Raw genomic sequence first — 18377 nt, forward strand, 5'->3', positions numbered from 1 at the left:
GCGGTACAGTTTGTGGCCTCTCAGCTCGCGGGACACAGCTTGGACCAAGGCTTCCTCGCTCGTCGGACGTGGCTCAGCTCGCTGCCTCCTAGCTCGCGAGACACGGCTCAGCTCGTGGCCTCTCAGCTCACGGCATCCTAGCTCATGCCACGCGGCTCAGCTCGCGGCCTCATTTGCTCACGCCACTCGGCTCAGCTCTTGCACTTCCAGCCCATGCCACGTAGCTCCGTTCGCGGCCTCCCACCTCACGCCATCCTCGAGTGCCCTGATGACGGAAAACGTTGTTCTCCAGAATTTTTATTATTTTGGTTGTGATGGGGTTCAAAGCACAGTGCTGGCCAAATATCACTCTTGCAAAAAGGAGCCCGAGGAGTCTTATTTCCAGAGAAGCTTCCTTAGTCTCTGAGTCTGACTGGGTCTGGCTCCAGATGACAGGAGAGTATGACAACCTGTTGGACGCTTTAGACTACGAGTTCAGCAATGTGGGTCGAGGCGGTATAGTTTGTGGCCTCTCAGCTCGCGGGACACAGCTTGGACCAAGGCTTCCTCGCTCGTCGGACGTGGCTCAGCTCGCTGCCTCCTAGCTCGCGAGACACGGCTCAGCTCGTGGCCTCTCAGCTCACGGCATCCTAGCTCATGCCACGCGGCTCAGCTCGCGGCCTCATTTGCTCACGCCACTCGGCTCAGCTCTTGCTCTACCAGCCCATGCCACGCAGCTCCGTTCGCGGCCTCCCACTTCCCGCCATCCTCGAGTGCTCTGATGATGGAAAACGTTGCTCTCCAGAATTTTTATTATTTTGGTCGTGATGGGGTTCAAGGCACAGTGCTGGCTAGATAGCACTCTTGCAAAAAGGAGCCCGAGGAGTCTTATTTCGAGAGAAGCTTCCTTAGTCTCTGAGTCTGACTGGGTCTGGCTCCAGATGACAGGACAGTATGACAACCTCTTGGACGCTTTAGACTACGAGTTCAGCAATGTGGGTCGAGGCGGTACAGTTTGTGGCCTCTCAGCTCGCGGGACACAGCTTGGACCAAGGCTTCCTCGCTCGTCGGACGTGGCTCAGCTCGCTGCCTCCTAGCTCGCGAGACACGGCTCAGCTCGTGGCCTCTCAGCTCACGGCATCCTAGCTCATGCCACGCGGCTCAGCTCGCGGCCTCATTTGCTCACGCCACTCGGCTCAGCTCTTGCTCTACCAGCCCATGCCACGCAGCTCCGTTCGCGGCCTCCCACCTCCCGCCATCCTCGAGTGCTCTGATTATGGAAAACGTTGCTCTCCAGAATTTTTATTATTTTGGTCGTGATGGGGTTCAAGGCACAGTGCTGGCTAGATAGCACTCTTGCAAGAAGGAGCCCGAGGAGTCTTATTTTGAGAGAAGCTTCCTTAGTCTCTGAGTCTGACTGGGTCTGGCTCCAGATGACAGGAGAGTATGACAACCTGTTGGACGCTTTAGACTGCGAGTTCAGCAATGTGGGTCGAGGCGGTACAGTTTGTGGCCTCTCAGCTCGCGGGACACAGCTTGGACCAAGGCTTCCTCGCTCGTCGGACGTGGCTCAGCTCGTGGCCTCTCAGCTCACGGCATCCTAGCTCACGACACGCAGCTCAGCCTGCGGCCTCCTAGCTCATGCCACGCGGCTCAGCTCGCAGCCTCATTTGCTCTCGCCACTCGGCTCAGCTCTTGCTCTACCAGCCCATGCCACGCAGCTCCGTTCGCGGCCTCCCACCTCCCGCCATCCTCGAGTGCTCTGATGATGGAAAACGTTGCTCTCCAGAATTTTTATCATTTTGGTCGTGATGGGGTTCAAGGCACAGTGCTTCCTTAGTCTCTGAGTCTGACTGGGTCTGGCTCCAGATGACAGGAGAGTATGACAACCTGGAAGCTTGGACCAAGGCTTCCTCGCTCGTCGGACGTGGCTCAGCTCGCTGCCTCCTTGTGGCAGTGTTCTAGGAGTTTGCTGGCTAAATACAGATGTAGCCACTTAAATTTAGACTACGAGTTCAGCAATAACACTCTGTGTGTAGAGTACTTGCAATGATTTATCCATCCACCAGGGAGAGCAGTGATTATGAAAGCTGAAGTGACTTACCTGAAATCTGGTATTGTAACATCACTGCAAAAAATGAAAATCTAAGCAAGTATAATTTTCTTATATTCATAGAAAATTCCAATTTCATTAATAAACTGACTACATTGCAATAAATGGCCTGTGAAATTTAAACAAATTGTTTCTGTTGTGAGGCAAAGATGGCCTAAAACTAGCAAAATGTGTTTTCAGTCAGTTTATTGATGGAATTAGAATTTTGTATTTTACTTCACCTTTTGGAGATGAGGCAGACCCAAGATATAATAATTACAGGCCTAACCAAAGTAACAAGACTGATATTGTCAAATTAAACAGATTTGAAGCCTATCGGACTTGTTTGGCACATGATGAAAAACTTCATCCGCAAGGAGGTCAAGCCAGGTACAAAGCAGCAGTGTGTCCAAGCAATAGAGTTATTTTGGGAGACGAGAGTGACCCAAGATGTGTGTGTAACAGACTACAGATGCAGCCACCTCAATTTTCCCCTCCCAGCCGGCTGCCTGCCGGCTGCCAGCCAACTATCTGCCGGTTGCCTGCCAAAAGCCAGCCAAAGGGTGTAACCCCCCTCCTTCTGGGGGTGTGCCTAAATTCTCGTCTAAACCCGCCCATTTATTCACTTGCAGGGTGTTACTATGAGATGGAGCTTTCTTTACAAAAACATTTTAGTTGTGGTCACAAGTTTACATACACAAGTACAACAGGTATCAACCAGATACCTTTTGGTAGCCATTAGCAAGCCTCTGGCATAATTCTGGCTGAATTTTTGACCACTCTTCTTTGCAGAATTTCTAGTTCATTTAAACTAGTTGGGTTCCTGGCACGGACCTGACTTTTTAAGCATAACCCACAACTGTTTTGAAGCTTGGCATCCTGATCAGGAGTGACAATTTACATAAAAACATAAGAACATAAGAAATTTACAAACTAGAGGAGGTAATTCGGCCCATCAAGCTCGTTTGAGGAGAACTTAACTAATAGCTCAGCAACTAATAGCTAACTAATTTTATTGTTCTAGTATTCATTTATTGTTTTGTATTATTCCTGTAATATAATGTGATTGCACATTTTATACATCAACGTTTAATCCGTTGCATGTCATAAACTGCAAAAAGGCTAGTGTTGTGTCTTTTCTTACAGTTTTTTTTCAATTGCTAACACAGAGTAGAATCCATGGTACTCTCTTCACATACTCATTGCATTGCTCTGGAGAAATATCTTGGCATACAGCATTCATTGTTTGATCTTGTGTCAATTAACATAATTTGTTTATTTTATGTGGTTTTTACAATCTATTTTAGAAAGGGTCTTGATAGTAATTTAGCAAAATGACATATTTCAATGTTTTATTGGCAGTTTTAGGTTAGTATGTACTTATTTGCAAAATGGCCTCTGAAAATTTAATGTTATGAGTGAGACAGGAATCCATGATTTTTGAAGCATTTAGTTACACATGCATTTAGTTAGCATTTTGTATGAAAGCAAAGCAAAATGCTTAACATAAGCATTTTAACAGTTTAGCCCACATAAGTTAATGTTGTGGTGACTGTATGAAGAGTTTTGAGAAAGCAACTTCAGTATTGCAGTATCTGTCTTAGCAATTGAAAAAAACTGTAAAATTCACACTGCCTTTCCAAACTGATTAGTGTGAGGAGCAGTGACATTGGCATGAGAGACTGATGGACCAATGACAGTATGCAAAGGTGTGGTGACTCCAAAGTCACTTCAAAGTTGTAACACTTTAGTAATCAAACCTCACACAATTCTTTGAATGTCTCATTCACCTTTGTGTAGCCAGCCCCTATGTCTATAAGCTTCAGAGCTCAAAAGTCTTGGCTAGAAATGTTTATAATGTGATTTTTTTACAATTTGTCAGCACCACTGAAAATAGGATTCGAAAAGTATATGTTTAAAGTAGATTTTAACAAAAAAATAGAATAATCACATTCAAAATGATCTCAGATTATTGGTGCTGAGTTTGTACCGTATACAATACTAGTATAATTTTACAGTTTATAACATGCAACAAATTAAACGTTGTTGAATAAAATGTGCAATCACATTATATTACAGGAATAATACAAAACAATAAATGAATATTAGAACAACAAATTGTCACTCCTGATCAAGATGCCAAGCTTCAAAACAGTTTCTGTCTGGTTGAAGGCAGAGATGGGAAGCACATGCTTTGCACTTCCGATTGGTTTTGTATGCACTGTATTATATCATAGCACTGGATTAGTATGTGCCGGCATGCTCGCTAGCCAAGTACCTAGCCCTGTTTGTCTCTGGTGTTGTAAAAACTTCGGCTGTGTCTTCAATTCACCTTAACTCCAACAAGTTATTCGGCTAAGCAAGAAATCCTGCTTTGTGAAGTACCCCTGATCTCAACCCTATTGAAAATTTGTGGATCATGCTTAAAAGCCGGGTCCGTGGCAGGAACCCAATTAGTTTAAATAAACTAGAAATTCTCCAAAGAAGAGTGGTCAAATATTCAGTCAGAATTATGCCAGAAGCTTGCTAATGGCTACCAAAAGATTCTGGTTGATGCCTGTTGTACTTGTGTATGTAAAATTGTGACAAGTAAAATGTGTTTTTGTAAAGAAAGCGCCATCTCATGGTAACATCCTGAAAGTGAATAAATAGGAGGGTTTAGACGAGAAATTAGGGTCACCCCCAGAAGTTCTATATTCAAAGACAACACTAGGCCAAAGTATAAATTTCAAACCTAACCCTAACCGTAATGCCAAGTCTAACCCTAGCCTTGGCCCTAGCCATTAGATATACCATCTACAATATTACCCTAACTAGACTCAGAATGCCAACTCTATCCCAAACTCATACCGTACTACTAGCCCAAACACCCATATACTAAATGAGGATGGTTAACACCTCACATGCAATGGACACTCTATGTTGGTACCACAATGTTTTTTAGCCATTCCTTATCTTGTGACTTACATTAACTTACAATACAGATATTTGCATTACTGCTTTTATATATTAAAGTTATTTAAATTATTTAATCGTATTCGTCATTCTAATTTCATTTAATGGAGGTTCTTTCTATTAGATATTTTCTATGTGAGAAATAAATATCATTTTGTTGTTTTATCGTAGTTTGTTTTTATTCTTTTAATTAAGGGTCCAAAGCACGTAGTGGACCCACAACCAACCCTGCACCATTTCCATACTCATTTCAATCAGGTGCCTTTATCTCAGGCATGCTTCAACCAATCCTCACCAAATTTGACCCAGTAATGTAGCATTAGACCACAAACAGACCCTAAGTGCTAAGGCCACTGTCCATATATATGTCTAACACCCACCATAGCAAATTCAGCTGAAATGTCCTTATTTCTCATAAAACCTTCAAAGAATTGCTACCATTCCCTTCATCTGACTCCAGATTTTTAATTTCCTGTCATTATCCTGCCATTTGACTTTGAAAAATTCCTAAAACTTCAATGATACTTCAGGCTGTGTACACTGCAGCAACTGCCAGCAGATGGAGTCAGTGCTCCATTTATAAAATGCCATTCAATACTTTCAGCCATTCTCTTGTCTGAATGAACAGCCTAGAATAGGATACAGCATGATATTACTGCTGTTACTTGTAGCAGTGCCGCAACTCGGCACTTTGTTAATAATATACAGCACAGCCTATATTTACACAAGCAGTATAAACAAAGCAACCCTGTAAGATCTAGACTTATCAGACCAGGTATGAAGGTGCCTAAATCTACCAACTAGTCAGACCATCAGACCCAAACCATGCATTCACTCAAGCTCAGGCACTCCACCACTGGGTTCTACATTCTGTCCTACATTTGCTGACCTGCTAGACCGACACTCAACAATCTCCATCCTCATTTCTACCTACTACTCAGACCATCTGACCCAAACCAGTCCTGCTCTGTCAGACATCTGCTGACCTATAGTTCTGTTTGACTTTCTAGTACGCTCCTCTACTCTTTGTCCTACCAGGACGACCATCCTACACTTTGGACCTGTTCCTTACTGCCTGCAGTTATATTTTGATTTGTGTTTTTACTATCATTCTTCATATTAGGTCTTGACAATCAGTAGGTTAAGATATGCATTGTTGTCATGACCTCGAGAGGTTCTGGCATGGGGGCGAGGGATTTATTAACAAAAACCAAAAACACGGAGAACACTACAAAACAAAAAGGACCACTAAAGTAACTAAGAGAACAAAATGATCTACAAAGTGAAACTAGCTGCACAGGAACAGGCAGGGATTAAAAACATCAGAAACCACTGGCAGAAAGAACATCAGCAGCAGCAAGAACAATAGCAACAGCAAGAACATCAGCAGCAGAAAGAACATCAGCAGCACCAAGAACATCAGTAAGAACATCAACATCAGCAAGAACATCATCAGCAGCAAAGAACATCAGCAAGAAAAGCAGCAGTAGCGGATGAACATCAGCAGCAACAAGAACATCAGCAGCACCAAGAACATCATCAAGAACATCAGCAGCACCAAGAACATCAGCAGCAGCAAAGAACATCACCAAGAAGATTAGCAGCAGCAAGAACATCAGCAGCAACAAAGAACATCAGCAGCAGCAAGAACATCCGCAGCAGCAAAGAACATCAGCAAGAAAATCAGCAGCAGCAAGAACATCAGCAGCAGCAAATAACATCCGCAGCAGCAAAGAACATCATCAGCAGCAAAGAACATCAGCACAGAACATCAGCAGCAACAAAGAACATCAGCAAGAACATCTGCAGCAGCAAGAACATCCGCAGCAGCAAAGAACATCAACAAGAACATCAGCAGCAGCAAGAACATCAGCAGCAGCAAATAACATCAGCAAGAAGATCAGCAGCAGCAAATAACATCAGCACAGAACATGAGCAGCAGCAAAGAACATCAGCAAGAAAATCAACAGCAGCAAGAACATCCGCAGCAGCAAAGAACATCATCAGCAGCAAATAACATCAGTAAGAAGATCAGCAGCAGCAAATAACATCAGCAAAGAACATCAGCAGCAGCAAGAACATCCGCAGAAACAAGAACATCCGCAGCAGCAAGAACATCAGCAGCAACAACAAATATATTAGTGATTTTATTTTTTATCATCTTATTTTTTATCTTTATATTTTTTATCATTTTTTTTTTCTCTTAGCTTATTTGAATTATTTAAATTTATTTCATATTATCATTCTTCTTATCAGGTCTTTCCTTTTTGATTAATAAAAATATGGGAGGAATCCATTGAAATATAGGGACAGCAAGTCCATGCACACAATGTTGGGGTCGGTAAGGATCCCGTGATATTGCAGCTGCAAAGTAAAATCACTAGATACTAAAACGCGGCAGCGGAGCCCCAGACATTCACCATGTCCAACTGAACTTTTATAAGACTAAGCAGAACATTTGGTACTCAATCAGATGAAATACGCCAAAGATACAACTTCGTCTGTCTTCATTGGCTCCATATATATAGGCGCTTGCAACATGATTAGTTTAATGAAACGGCACCTACCGGCATTCGTTCCCTTGATGGTCAGCATGCCAACCTCACCCGCTGATCCTAATGTCTTCTGTTTGAGTCCAATGTCCCGGTCCAGTCATGGATATAGCCCACAGCACAGCTCACATACTTTTTCCATCTTCATCCGATCCGTTCAAAACTAAGAAGTCTGGTATTCAGTCAGCCCAAACGCTCCAATGATACACCGTACCTTGTCTCTCTTCACTGGCTCTCTGTAGATGCTGGCACCAAGTTCAGAGTAATGGAATAGCACCTATTATAACTATAAGTACTTCCACCCACCTACTGTATGTCCTGTCCCTCTGTGGCCAGAGGACCGCGTGACGTAGAAATTCTAGAACTCAACACAGCTGCCCGTCATATCGCGATTAAACCCGATAGCCAATGAGAAACGGGATTACGTAAGTACAGGGTAAACTTGCAAAACAAATACGTTACACCGCCCTTTCAAATAAAAACGGAAATGCGGTCCACATGTAAGTTTAATTTACCACTGCTTTGACCACGCAATTGTTAGCTAAATATAAACATGGGTCGCTTAGAGATTTACAAAAAAGCTGTACTAACCAGTAAAAGTAATTTTCGTAGCAGCAGCTAGTCGCCTTACTAATCGTTACCTCCCACTTATTTTCATCTATTTACTATTTTGCATAAAAAGAGAGATCGGTATCATTTGAAACTAAGCATCCAATCAGAATCCCCCGGTCCAACTCTGTGTTCCGGTGTCTTGTATTTCCTAAGTCCCGTATTTCTTTAGATTGAAGGTAACATCCCTACTAATAGTAATTGTTCTGTTATCATTGTATTACATTGAATTAATTAGAATATATTAGCTGTGAAAGTTTATTCCTTTGCTCTTTAGACGTCTAATTCAAAACAATGCGCCTGCGAATAGGTCCTTGTTTAATGATGTCATGGGTAGGAGCTCAAATTGTTGTAGTCACGACGTAGGGACTCGAGTTGTCCGTCTTTTACAGCTTGTTAGTCTTTGAAGGGATTATTTGTATCGTAGCGCCGGCTGGGCGCATGTCCCAGCATGCCTCGCATGCAAGTTGTAAGTAGCCCTTGTTTTGTCGTTATTGTTAATGTTACTGGTTACATTTCCTTAATGTTGCGCTTGTGTGTTGCATCCTCGTGTGTAATTAATTTACGTAAATCTTCCACCGTGCACGCGTCTTACAGTTCGGTGTCTGGCAACCTTATGTTTCGTGTATGTAATTGATTGGATGCGCTTTGCTTGTCTGATATGGTTCTTTTCAGGGCGACTAATATAGAGCGTTTTCTCTCCGCCCGTCGAGTCTCCGTGGTTCTTTCTGCTTCTGCATTGCATCGGTACCCCCGACGCTGCATTATGTAATTTCAACTGCACGGTGTATTTTTATTAATAAGCGCCTTCTGAGTATCTGCAATATTGTTTATTTAGTACGAATGCTTTTTTGTAAAGATACTAAATATCGTGGTTAGCAAGCTAGATTTTTTACACTAATGGTGCCTTGATTGTTGCTGCCTACCATTTTATATACATTGTATGCTAATTTCTCAGTCTTGCCCTTCAACTGGTGCCAGTAAAGGAGTCAATTCAGACCTTTTCAACGTGGTTCTTGCAGAGGAGTTTAATCTGACTGTCGACTCCAGCAAGGCACTGGATGTAAATCTTTTAAAAATGTATATATCTATGCCGCTGAAATGAGCCTTGCATATTGCAAGTTGAACCGAAATCATCTGAATCGAATTTCAATTTGGTATTTGTAAAGCTGGCCTATCCAGCCATTCAAAAGGTTAAACTTCTTAATTAAGTTTATGCAGTGGTGTAAAATTCAGCTTTGCACATAAATTAACTTACATTAATTAATTAAGCTACATATCACCCATTTATGTTTCCTAGCTTTTCCAGCACTGGAATGAAAATGATGCAAAACTTAATTAAAGCAGATGTTCACTGAACAGCTGTTGCCATCCCACCAGCAGGGGGCAGGACTGCCCCTCATCATATCAAGCAATGCAGTGTGAGGCTTCCTATGCAGCTTGCGTGCTCCCTCCCTCTCCCCCTTGGCTTTGTTCAGCCATTTACTTTGTGTTTCTGTGGCTGTGTGTTTTGCTTCTTTCAGCTGGTCTTAGGATCTAAACTGGTCAAAGACCATGGTATGGCTGCTTAAGAAAGCTCACCACAGCCTACTCTTTATGTGGAGGCTGAAGAAATTTGGCATGTTGCTGACAGTCCTAGGCAGCTTCTACAGGTGCACTGTGGAGAGCATATTAATCTGCTGCATAGCTGCGTGCTTTGGCAGCTGCGCTGGACAGGACAGACAGGCACTGCAGTGGGTGATCATGTTAGCTCAGAAAATCACAGGGTTAGGTCTCCCTTCACTGCAGGACATCTGTGACAGGAGAATCTGCAGATGGGCCAGCAGCATTGTCAGCAGTCTCACCCACCTCACCCAACAAATAGTCACTCTCATGAAACCTGTACAGGAGTGTTAATACCACAACACCCAGACTCCAGAACAGTCTGTACCCCCAGGCCAACAGAAGGATCAAGAACTGCCACCCTCTGCCAGCTGTGCCCCCACCCCAGGCACCATGGCAATGATCACCCAGCTTGCAGCACTCTGCACCTTACATGCATTTGTTGGAGTTTGTGTTAAGCAAATAAATGCCTTTTTCTTAAACCAATCACTGTTTTGTGTTCATTCAGAAAAGACAGAAGGCAGCATACTATCCAAAGAAGCCCCACAGCCATCAGGTAGATTTATGTTCGTTGTTGAACTACTTCACTTAGACTGATGGGATTTGGTGTGATATGAGGCTAACTGAGACTGATTAAATTACCAGTATCACCCAGCACCAAGACATCCCAGTTTGCTGTTTTGAGCACTTTAAATCATGCATAAGATGTTGCTTATTGGCCATAACTGATCACAGAAACATCATATACTTTGATGTGAGTTAATGTGTAGCCAAACAGTTTTCCAGCAAGCTCACACAATCATTTTTATTGCATAATTATTTTTATATTTGTTTTGAAGAATAAAATATAGTTATTCCATTACAATTGATGACCCCAGCTGGAGAATAGACTACAGGTCCCCAGTCACAAAAATAAAGAATAATGTCCTAGAAACACAGAATTTTTCTAGGCTGTAATCATTAGTAGCGCTGACAGAAACAAATGGTACAAATAAAATATGCACTTAAATTTCCTTTGTTATTTTGTTATTATTTGTTATTTTTAATCCATTGAAATAAAATAGATAATTAACATAACTGGGCTTTTTTGTGCTTTCCAAACTTTTAGACTCATATTCATTGTGAATATTTCAGATCTTTTTGATATTATGTTAGAGAAATATGTACTTTTTTTATTGTCATTTTGATAGACGCTTGGAAATAACACCCTGCAGCACCTTGGTCTTAATTTAGCAATAACACTTCTTAAGAACTGTCGCTTGAAAATTTCCACCCCCATACATGGCGATAAACAATGTTGAATGTTATTTGCATATCCTGTTTGTGTACCTCAATAAAAGATACTGCGAGGGGAGTTCCTCTTTCGAAGTTGGCTGAGTTCGACTGAGAGGCTGACACCTCGCAGTCAGGACCGGACTTCGCTTGCAGCAAGTAAAAAGTCATTGCAGCTGTCCGTGTTGTTCTGTGTTCAGAGACAGGTTGGTTTCCAGCGTATCTTTAGAAGAAGATAACCCTAACATATTCTGTTTCAGAGTGATTATAATTTCCTATAACCTGCTTAAATGCAGGTATATTCAAGTCAAATAAATTGCGTGGGATCCGACCACTTTGAGGAACTGTGTGTGGTTTATCTGTTAAACTGACCACTGCACTTTAACATAAACAGAGGAAACACTTAATAATGCTATAATCACAAATAATGCAAATGGTTCGTCATGAACGCCTGAGTTCCATCTCTGTGAGTGAGTGGAGTCTGGCTCCGTAGCCCTTCGTGATGGTGTCTGTATTTCATGGCCTGCTCTTCCCTTGCAGGCTGCTCTTTCATTGTAGGTTTGGAGGCACTGAGGTTGTCTGTCAGGTGGCTGAGGTGAGTAGAGTTGCACCACATCTTTCAGTAGTTGCTCCAGGACCCTCCCAGGTAGAGCTCAGCCTGGCAAATGGTCAGTGTTAGGATGTACTCACAATTGGCCTTGTACCATGTCTGAGCATGATTGTCCCCCCCCCCCCCCCCGCCCCACTTGTCTGCGGACACATTGCGCTAAACGTTCCAGGCCTGAGCATGATTTCATCATCACCGTGCAATGTTCAGACCCATTTCCAAAAGTGTGTAAAATCCCAGTCATGCAGTTTGGTTTACAATCATTTGTGAAATAATGGGTTGTTCTGAAGAGCTCAGTGAATTTTAGCCTGCTATTGTCACGGGATACCACCTTTGCAACAAGTCAGTTTGTGAAATTCTTTTCCTACTATATATTTCACAGTCACTTGTAAGTGGTTTTATTGCAAAGTTAAAGTGTTTAGGAACAGAAACCCAGCCAGAAAGTGGCAGGCCATGTGAAGTAACTAAGTGTGAAGTGCTAAGGTGCATATTGTGTAAAAATTGCTAATGCTTTGTCGACTCATAACTTTATAGTTCCAAACTTTCTCTGGCATTAACTCCTGCACAAACACTGTGCACTGGGAGATTCAGGGAATGGGCTTCTATGGCTGAGCAGCTTCAAGCAAGCCTCACATCATCAAACGCAATGCCAAGAGTCGGATGGAGTGGTGTAAAGCACACCACCACTGGACTGTGGAGCAGTGGAAACGTGTTATGTGGAGTGACGAATCATGCATCTCTGTCTGGCAGTCGTATGGATGAGTCTGTATTTCCTCTTCAACAATGTATGGGTATACTTTTAGAATTACATATATACACACAATCAAAAACACAAGTGAATGAGACAAATTTAGTTGTTCACTAAGTCAGATTAAACCTGTGGAAGCACAGCTAAAAGCATACCATCACCCATTATAGAGTGACCCATTGTCTTTGTAACTGAGTAATCACAACTAAGTGCAATTAACCATAATGAAAATGCACACAGAAACATTAGAGATAAATGTAATTTACTATGATGAAAAGCTTGCAAAATGCCCATTGTACTTCAGTGTTTCTCCTTTTCTCCAGTCGTCGACAGGTTCTGTGATTATTAGGTGATCTGTGATGTAGGAGATCCTGAGAATGCCTGCTGCTCCAAGGATGATTGGCAGGTGGCTTTTCCCAGGAACAGCGGGCTGGAGATGTGGGATCTGGAGTGAAGATAGAAACAGAGGAAGGAAACAAGCACATGTACATAACAAAATTTATCCAACACACATCCATTTCTACATCACCAGTTTCTATTGAATTAAATATGTTAACAAAACAAATTGTGAAGAAATAACATCTGAAGAGATGCTGCTTATCTCTGCACCATCTCTCTATCAGAAAGTTTATGTTTAACCGGCAATAATTTAGTAATTTTGTAAAAGTGAACCACCTAAAAATTATTATTCTTAAGACTATGTTCAACGAAAGAAAGCCAGAATTGATTGTCAGGGAGGGACAAATTTGAAGCTAGTCCAATCAGAAGCAGCATCTTTAGTTGGTGCTTATTGCATTTGCGCCTGATTGGATATTGTTGATCTAACTGCTTTCAAGCCCGTAAACCATGTATCTGTCTGTCTAAGGGAAACTACACAATTCTGTCTGTAAATCCTTATGCCATTTTGTCTTTGCTATGCAGTATTACGGTAATGCGTAATACCACAGTGTTTGGGGTAAATATGTGTCTTTGGAACATTGAAGCATGTGAATCTATTCTAGTAGAAGTTTTGAACAGTGAAAATGAGCATAATAATGGCCTTTTAAGCAACACTAGGTTGCTGTCCATGGTGCTGAAAACCTGGATTGGCAAATCTTACATTAAATTCCTTTACCTAATTTAACTGTAACCCTCTTATATTGTTGCCAGTGATGCTCTTAGGAGTCTAAAGAGGTGGGTATCGAAAGGATTACAGTGGGTAATAGGTGATTTAGATGAACTTCTGACAATCAGTTCAACTTTGGACAAAAACGCCTCCCAAAAGATTCTCTCTGTCTGTCTTGCTAGTTATTTCTCGTTACCCTCCAATCAAAGAGGAATAAAATGCACAAGCTCATTGTAGGAGATAGTGCTGGGTGATATGACGATATATATCGTGGGGACGATAGAAAAGTGTCTATCGTCCTATTTCTCTTCTATCGTTTCTATCATTTCTAACCTAATTACTAACTTACTAACGAAAATATTGCTTTAAATAGGCTATGACAAATGTATGATAATGTCTTGTCGCTATGCAATGCATACTCTACCCTTTATATAAGTGATAATAAAGAATAAAAATGAACTTAAAAAAAAAAACTTTTTCGCAAAGTAACTCCGTTTTGTGGTTTTGCGACATGACGCTTTACGTTGTTGCGACATGCTTTACGCTAGTTAACTCGTGAGTGATGGAGAAGCAAGAGGTTGAAGATGAATGCCCGGAGTCGCAACAAACTGAAACTGCTATGCAGGCAGCATCCCAAGAAGTACTTTTACCGAAACGTGGGGGTACGTCAATGATTTGGTTGCATTTTGGTTTCAAGAGCTCCGACACGGAGCAGAAGACAGTCATATGCAAACTCTGCCAAAAGACTGTTTCCGCGCCCGACGCTAACACAACAAACCTCTTTTACCACTTGAAGAAGGTCCACGAAAAAGAATACGGGAGAATCGAAGAAATGCGACGTAAAGAAAGTTGTGAAACAGCCCGGGCAAGTGGCGAGAAAAAATATAGCCAGCCTAAAATTAAAGAGTCTTTCATAAAAAGCACACCGTATGAAAAAACGTCCCAGCGCCATAAAGAAATCACATGTGCCATCTTGCATTACATTTGTAAAGGCATGACCCCCGTGTATACAGTTGAGAAGAGTAGCTTCCGAGACCTCGTCAAAGTCCTTGACCCGAGGTACGTTATGCCCAGTCGTAAGCACTTCAGTAAAGTCGAGTTGCCTCGCTTATATAACGCATGCCGGGCCGAAGTAGAGAAGGATGTTCGCAGTGTGGTCCATTATGCCTTGACAACTGACCTGTGGACGAGCAGAGCTGCGCAGCCCTACATGAGCGTAACCATCCATTACATCAGCAAAGACTGGATCCTCCGTGCTCGCTGTTTACAGACTGCGTACTTTCCAGATGACCACACGGGAGCCATGATAGCCCAAGGTGCGTTACTCGTGCAGTAATTTGTATGATGTACTTTTAGTTTACTGTTCTGTCATTTTTACTGTAGTAATTCCGAGTGAGACCCCTTAAAGTATTTATCTATCTAGGTCTGAGAGATGCACTGGAGACATGGGGACTGCAAGAATGCCACCTTGTCTGTGTCACCACGGATAATGCCACTAACAACATCTCTGCAATGGAACTGAATGAGTGGGAACGGCTACAGTGCTTTGGTCATCGTCTACAGCTAGCCATTGGTAAGTGTAAAACAATCTAAAAATTGCCTAGTGTAATATTTCAATGGGAATACTATACTAACAGCAAAAATATTAGTGAATTGAGATTAGTTTGGTTATCCTGTGTTATGTTTGATGTACAAGACATTATTATTGAACAAGTTATACTTGCCTACATTTTATTCATTATTTATTATTTTACCCTTTTATGGCAAAAACTGAATACTAGCTGCCCACAGATCTAGTTGTATTACCATACGTTAAATGTTAAATAAATCCATAAATTGGTTAAGGAATACATGATCAAGTTAAAATGTCAAAATATGTTATTAAATTACATACTTTTCCATTTGATCCAAACAGAGAACGCTCTGAAAGCTCTCACACCAGCATCTACAAAGCAGGCTGTGGAACGTGCAGTTGGAGTCTGTAAAAAGGTGGTCAGTGCCTTCTCCAACTCATGGAAGAGAAAACGTGACTTGGCCAAGGCACAAGCAGTGCTGGGCTTGCCTCCCCATCAGCTCATAACTGAAACCCCTACAAGATGGGGCTCTCGGCAGCAGATGATAGAGAGGTTCCTTGAACAGGAGAAAGCTCTTTCACAGGTCCTCCTTGCAGACAAGAAGGTGAGACATGGACATTACACACTGATTTTCATTGTGGATTCTGATTTGTTTGTAGCCTAGATTCACCTCATGATAGTAACCCATTTTCTTTGCTTGCTATCTGACTTAGGCAAGACACCTGGTGCCAAGCTGGCAAGACATGGTGGTGCTAGAGTCCTTAAACACAGCACTGGGTCCACTGTTCGAGTTTATTGATGCTTTGTCGGGGGAGAAGTATGTCAGCGTATCTTTTCTGAAGCCGGTACTGCACCTCTTTAACAACGAAATCCTCAGCCAGAAGGATGGGGATACAGAGCTCACAAAAGCAATAAAAGAGGGCATTCTCAAGTACCTTAATGAAAAGTATGATGACCATACCACCAACAACCTTCTGGACATGGCGACACTTGTTGACCCACGGTTTAAGACAGCCTACATGAAGGAAGAGAGGGTGGAGTTCATAAAAATGAGAGCTGCAGCAGAGCTGGTGGACATGGCAGCACCTGAAAGTGCACAAACAGAAGCAGCCTCCATTTCACCCCCAGCTGCTGAAGATAATCCAGAGCTTCCCTGTCCCCATCCCACAAAGAAAACAAAGAAGAGTTTGGGTAGCTACTTCAAAAAGGCAGGTCAAGGTACCACCCACTCCCAGCCAAGCAGAGCATCCATTGAACTGGAGCTCTCCATGTATCTTCAGGCACCTGGGCCTGACTCGGAGACCGACCCTCTGGAATGGTGGAGGCAGCATGAGTTGAGTTTCCCATCGGTGGCCAGGCTCGCCAAGAAGTACTTAAGCATTCCCGCTACTAGTTCTTCATCTGAAAGGGCCTTCAGTGCGAGTGGGAACATCATCACATGTAAGAGGTCATGTCTTAAGCCAAACACAGTTGACCAACTTGTCTTCCTCGCACTCAACCTCTAAATTTGACAGAGACATTTTTTCTACTTTTACAAAGTAGCCTTTTATGTTTGCACTTTTATTCATGGCTAATGCCTTAAACAGTGTTATGTTCAACTCTGATATTTACTTTTGATACTTTATTTTGGTTTGCAAACTTTGCACTACAAGGTTGAAAAATGTTTTGTGTTTATTTTTTATAATTGAGTGCTTTTCTGCTCAGAAACTTGAAATGGTTGTGCACTTTAATTTTTTTTTTTTAATAGTTTATTTTGATAATACTATTTAAATAACTATGATGTGGATAAAAAAAATGTGAAGGCTACTGTAGCTCTACCTCCACCACATCTGTTGTCATTTGATACATTTATATTGCTAAACTAAAATGTATTTTTCTCATTTGTGACAGTTCAGTTAAATGTAACTTCAAAATAAAGTTGCAAAAAAAAGTATGCAATGATATTTTTGTCAAACTTTTCAGAGAATAACTGAAAACGTACTTTATTGTGGTATATCGTGATATATATCGTTATCGTGATATAAATTAATCCATATCGCGCTATATGATTTTTCCATATCGCCCAGCACTAGTAGGAGATATAAGGTGCAAACACATTAAAGATTTGTTTTAACATTATAAAACAGACATATACATTAAGCGCTTTGAAACTTTACGTTCAAACCAGCAGTTGCATCTCTGATTGTACAGAATGCCTTGTCAGGGTAACTTTTGAAGTCATAACTAAAACAAAAATTCTCACAGGATGAATGGTGATTTTACAGTTAACTCTCATTTTACAATCTACACACACTTGACACAAAATAGGTATATGCGAAATATGTCTTTTTCAACAAAAGCTTTTTAAGCCTAAATCAAATGACACGACTCACTGTACACACAGCGCCAATGGTTTTTGGAAGCTGACTTCAGTCAATCATTTTTATGAGCCAAGTAGACACGTATACACTGAATTTGACATGGTATATTTTATCCTAATAATCATATTAAATATCTCTAAAGGGAATAAGGAAGGGATTAGTTTTTAAAAAGCAAAAAAAATGTAATTTAAATAAATGTAAATATAGAGTGAAGTGCCCAGATGCAGTAGTCCAGCGGCAGAGTGCAGAACAGGGCAGGAGCAGGACCTGGAGGGCTCCAAGGGCCTTGCAGGGTGGGAGCGTGCAGCGGGGCCGGAGCAGCAACCATGGATGGTGTGTCCCCGTCTCCCTCTCCGGGAGATCGAGACACGGCCGGGCCCCCTTCTGGGACACCCATCGATACTGGAGTGACCCATTCTCTTTGTAACTGAGTACTCAAAATTAAGTGCAATAACCCATAATGAAACTGCACACATAAATAGAAAAGACAAAGGTAATTTATTATCTTAAATAATTAAATTTAATTAATTTTTACTTTAAATTATTAAATTAAATTACCTGGGGATTTTTGTAATTCTTATTGGCAATGTGTCTCAGTGAAACACCTGAAAAGTTTAAATCTAGCATGTTTCATGGCTTCACTGCATTTCCCTCCACAATGATCATCTAACTGATGAAGTTGAAGACAGAGCTGAAAATTAGTTATATCATGACTTCAAAAGTTATCCAAGGGACAAGAGATTCTGAAAAATCTGAGATGGAACTACTGGTTGGGCTGGTCATCGCCTGCTTTTTCTAAATGAAGTTTCAAAGCACTTAATTAATGTATGTAAATATGTTTTATAATATTTAAACAAAAAGCTTTTTAATGGGTTTGCATCTTATATATCCTACAGTGTGCTTGTGCATTTGATTCCTCCTT

General features: G+C 41.6%; 1 protein-coding gene across 1 annotated transcript; it reads left to right on the forward strand.

The window, feature by feature from the left end:
- Positions 1–14515: 14515 nt before the first annotated feature.
- On the forward strand, positions 14516–16600 carry LOC125739910 (E3 SUMO-protein ligase ZBED1-like). The gene is made up of 4 exons (XM_049010462.1): positions 14516–14837; positions 14945–15094; positions 15437–15699; positions 15809–16600. Exons 1-4 carry the CDS (start codon positions 14516–14518, stop codon positions 16598–16600), a joined length of 1527 nt encoding a protein of 508 aa, XP_048866419.1.
- Positions 16601–18377: the final 1777 nt, after the last annotated feature.

This window comes from Brienomyrus brachyistius, chromosome 4 (genome assembly GCF_023856365.1).
Source record: "Brienomyrus brachyistius isolate T26 chromosome 4, BBRACH_0.4, whole genome shotgun sequence".
Lineage (NCBI taxonomy): Eukaryota > Metazoa > Chordata > Actinopteri > Osteoglossiformes > Mormyridae > Brienomyrus > Brienomyrus brachyistius.

Coding starts and splice junctions, on each gene's coding strand:
- LOC125739910 (XM_049010462.1), top strand. CDS start 14,516: ATGACCCCCGTGTATACAGTTGAGAAGAGTAGCTTCCGAGACCTCGTC. Junction 15,095..15,436: donor TCGTCTACAGCTAGCCATTG/GTAAGTGTAAAA, acceptor TGATCCAAACAG/AGAACGCTCTGAAAGCTCTC. Junction 15,700..15,808: donor TCCTCCTTGCAGACAAGAAG/GTGAGACATGGA, acceptor TATCTGACTTAG/GCAAGACACCTGGTGCCAAG.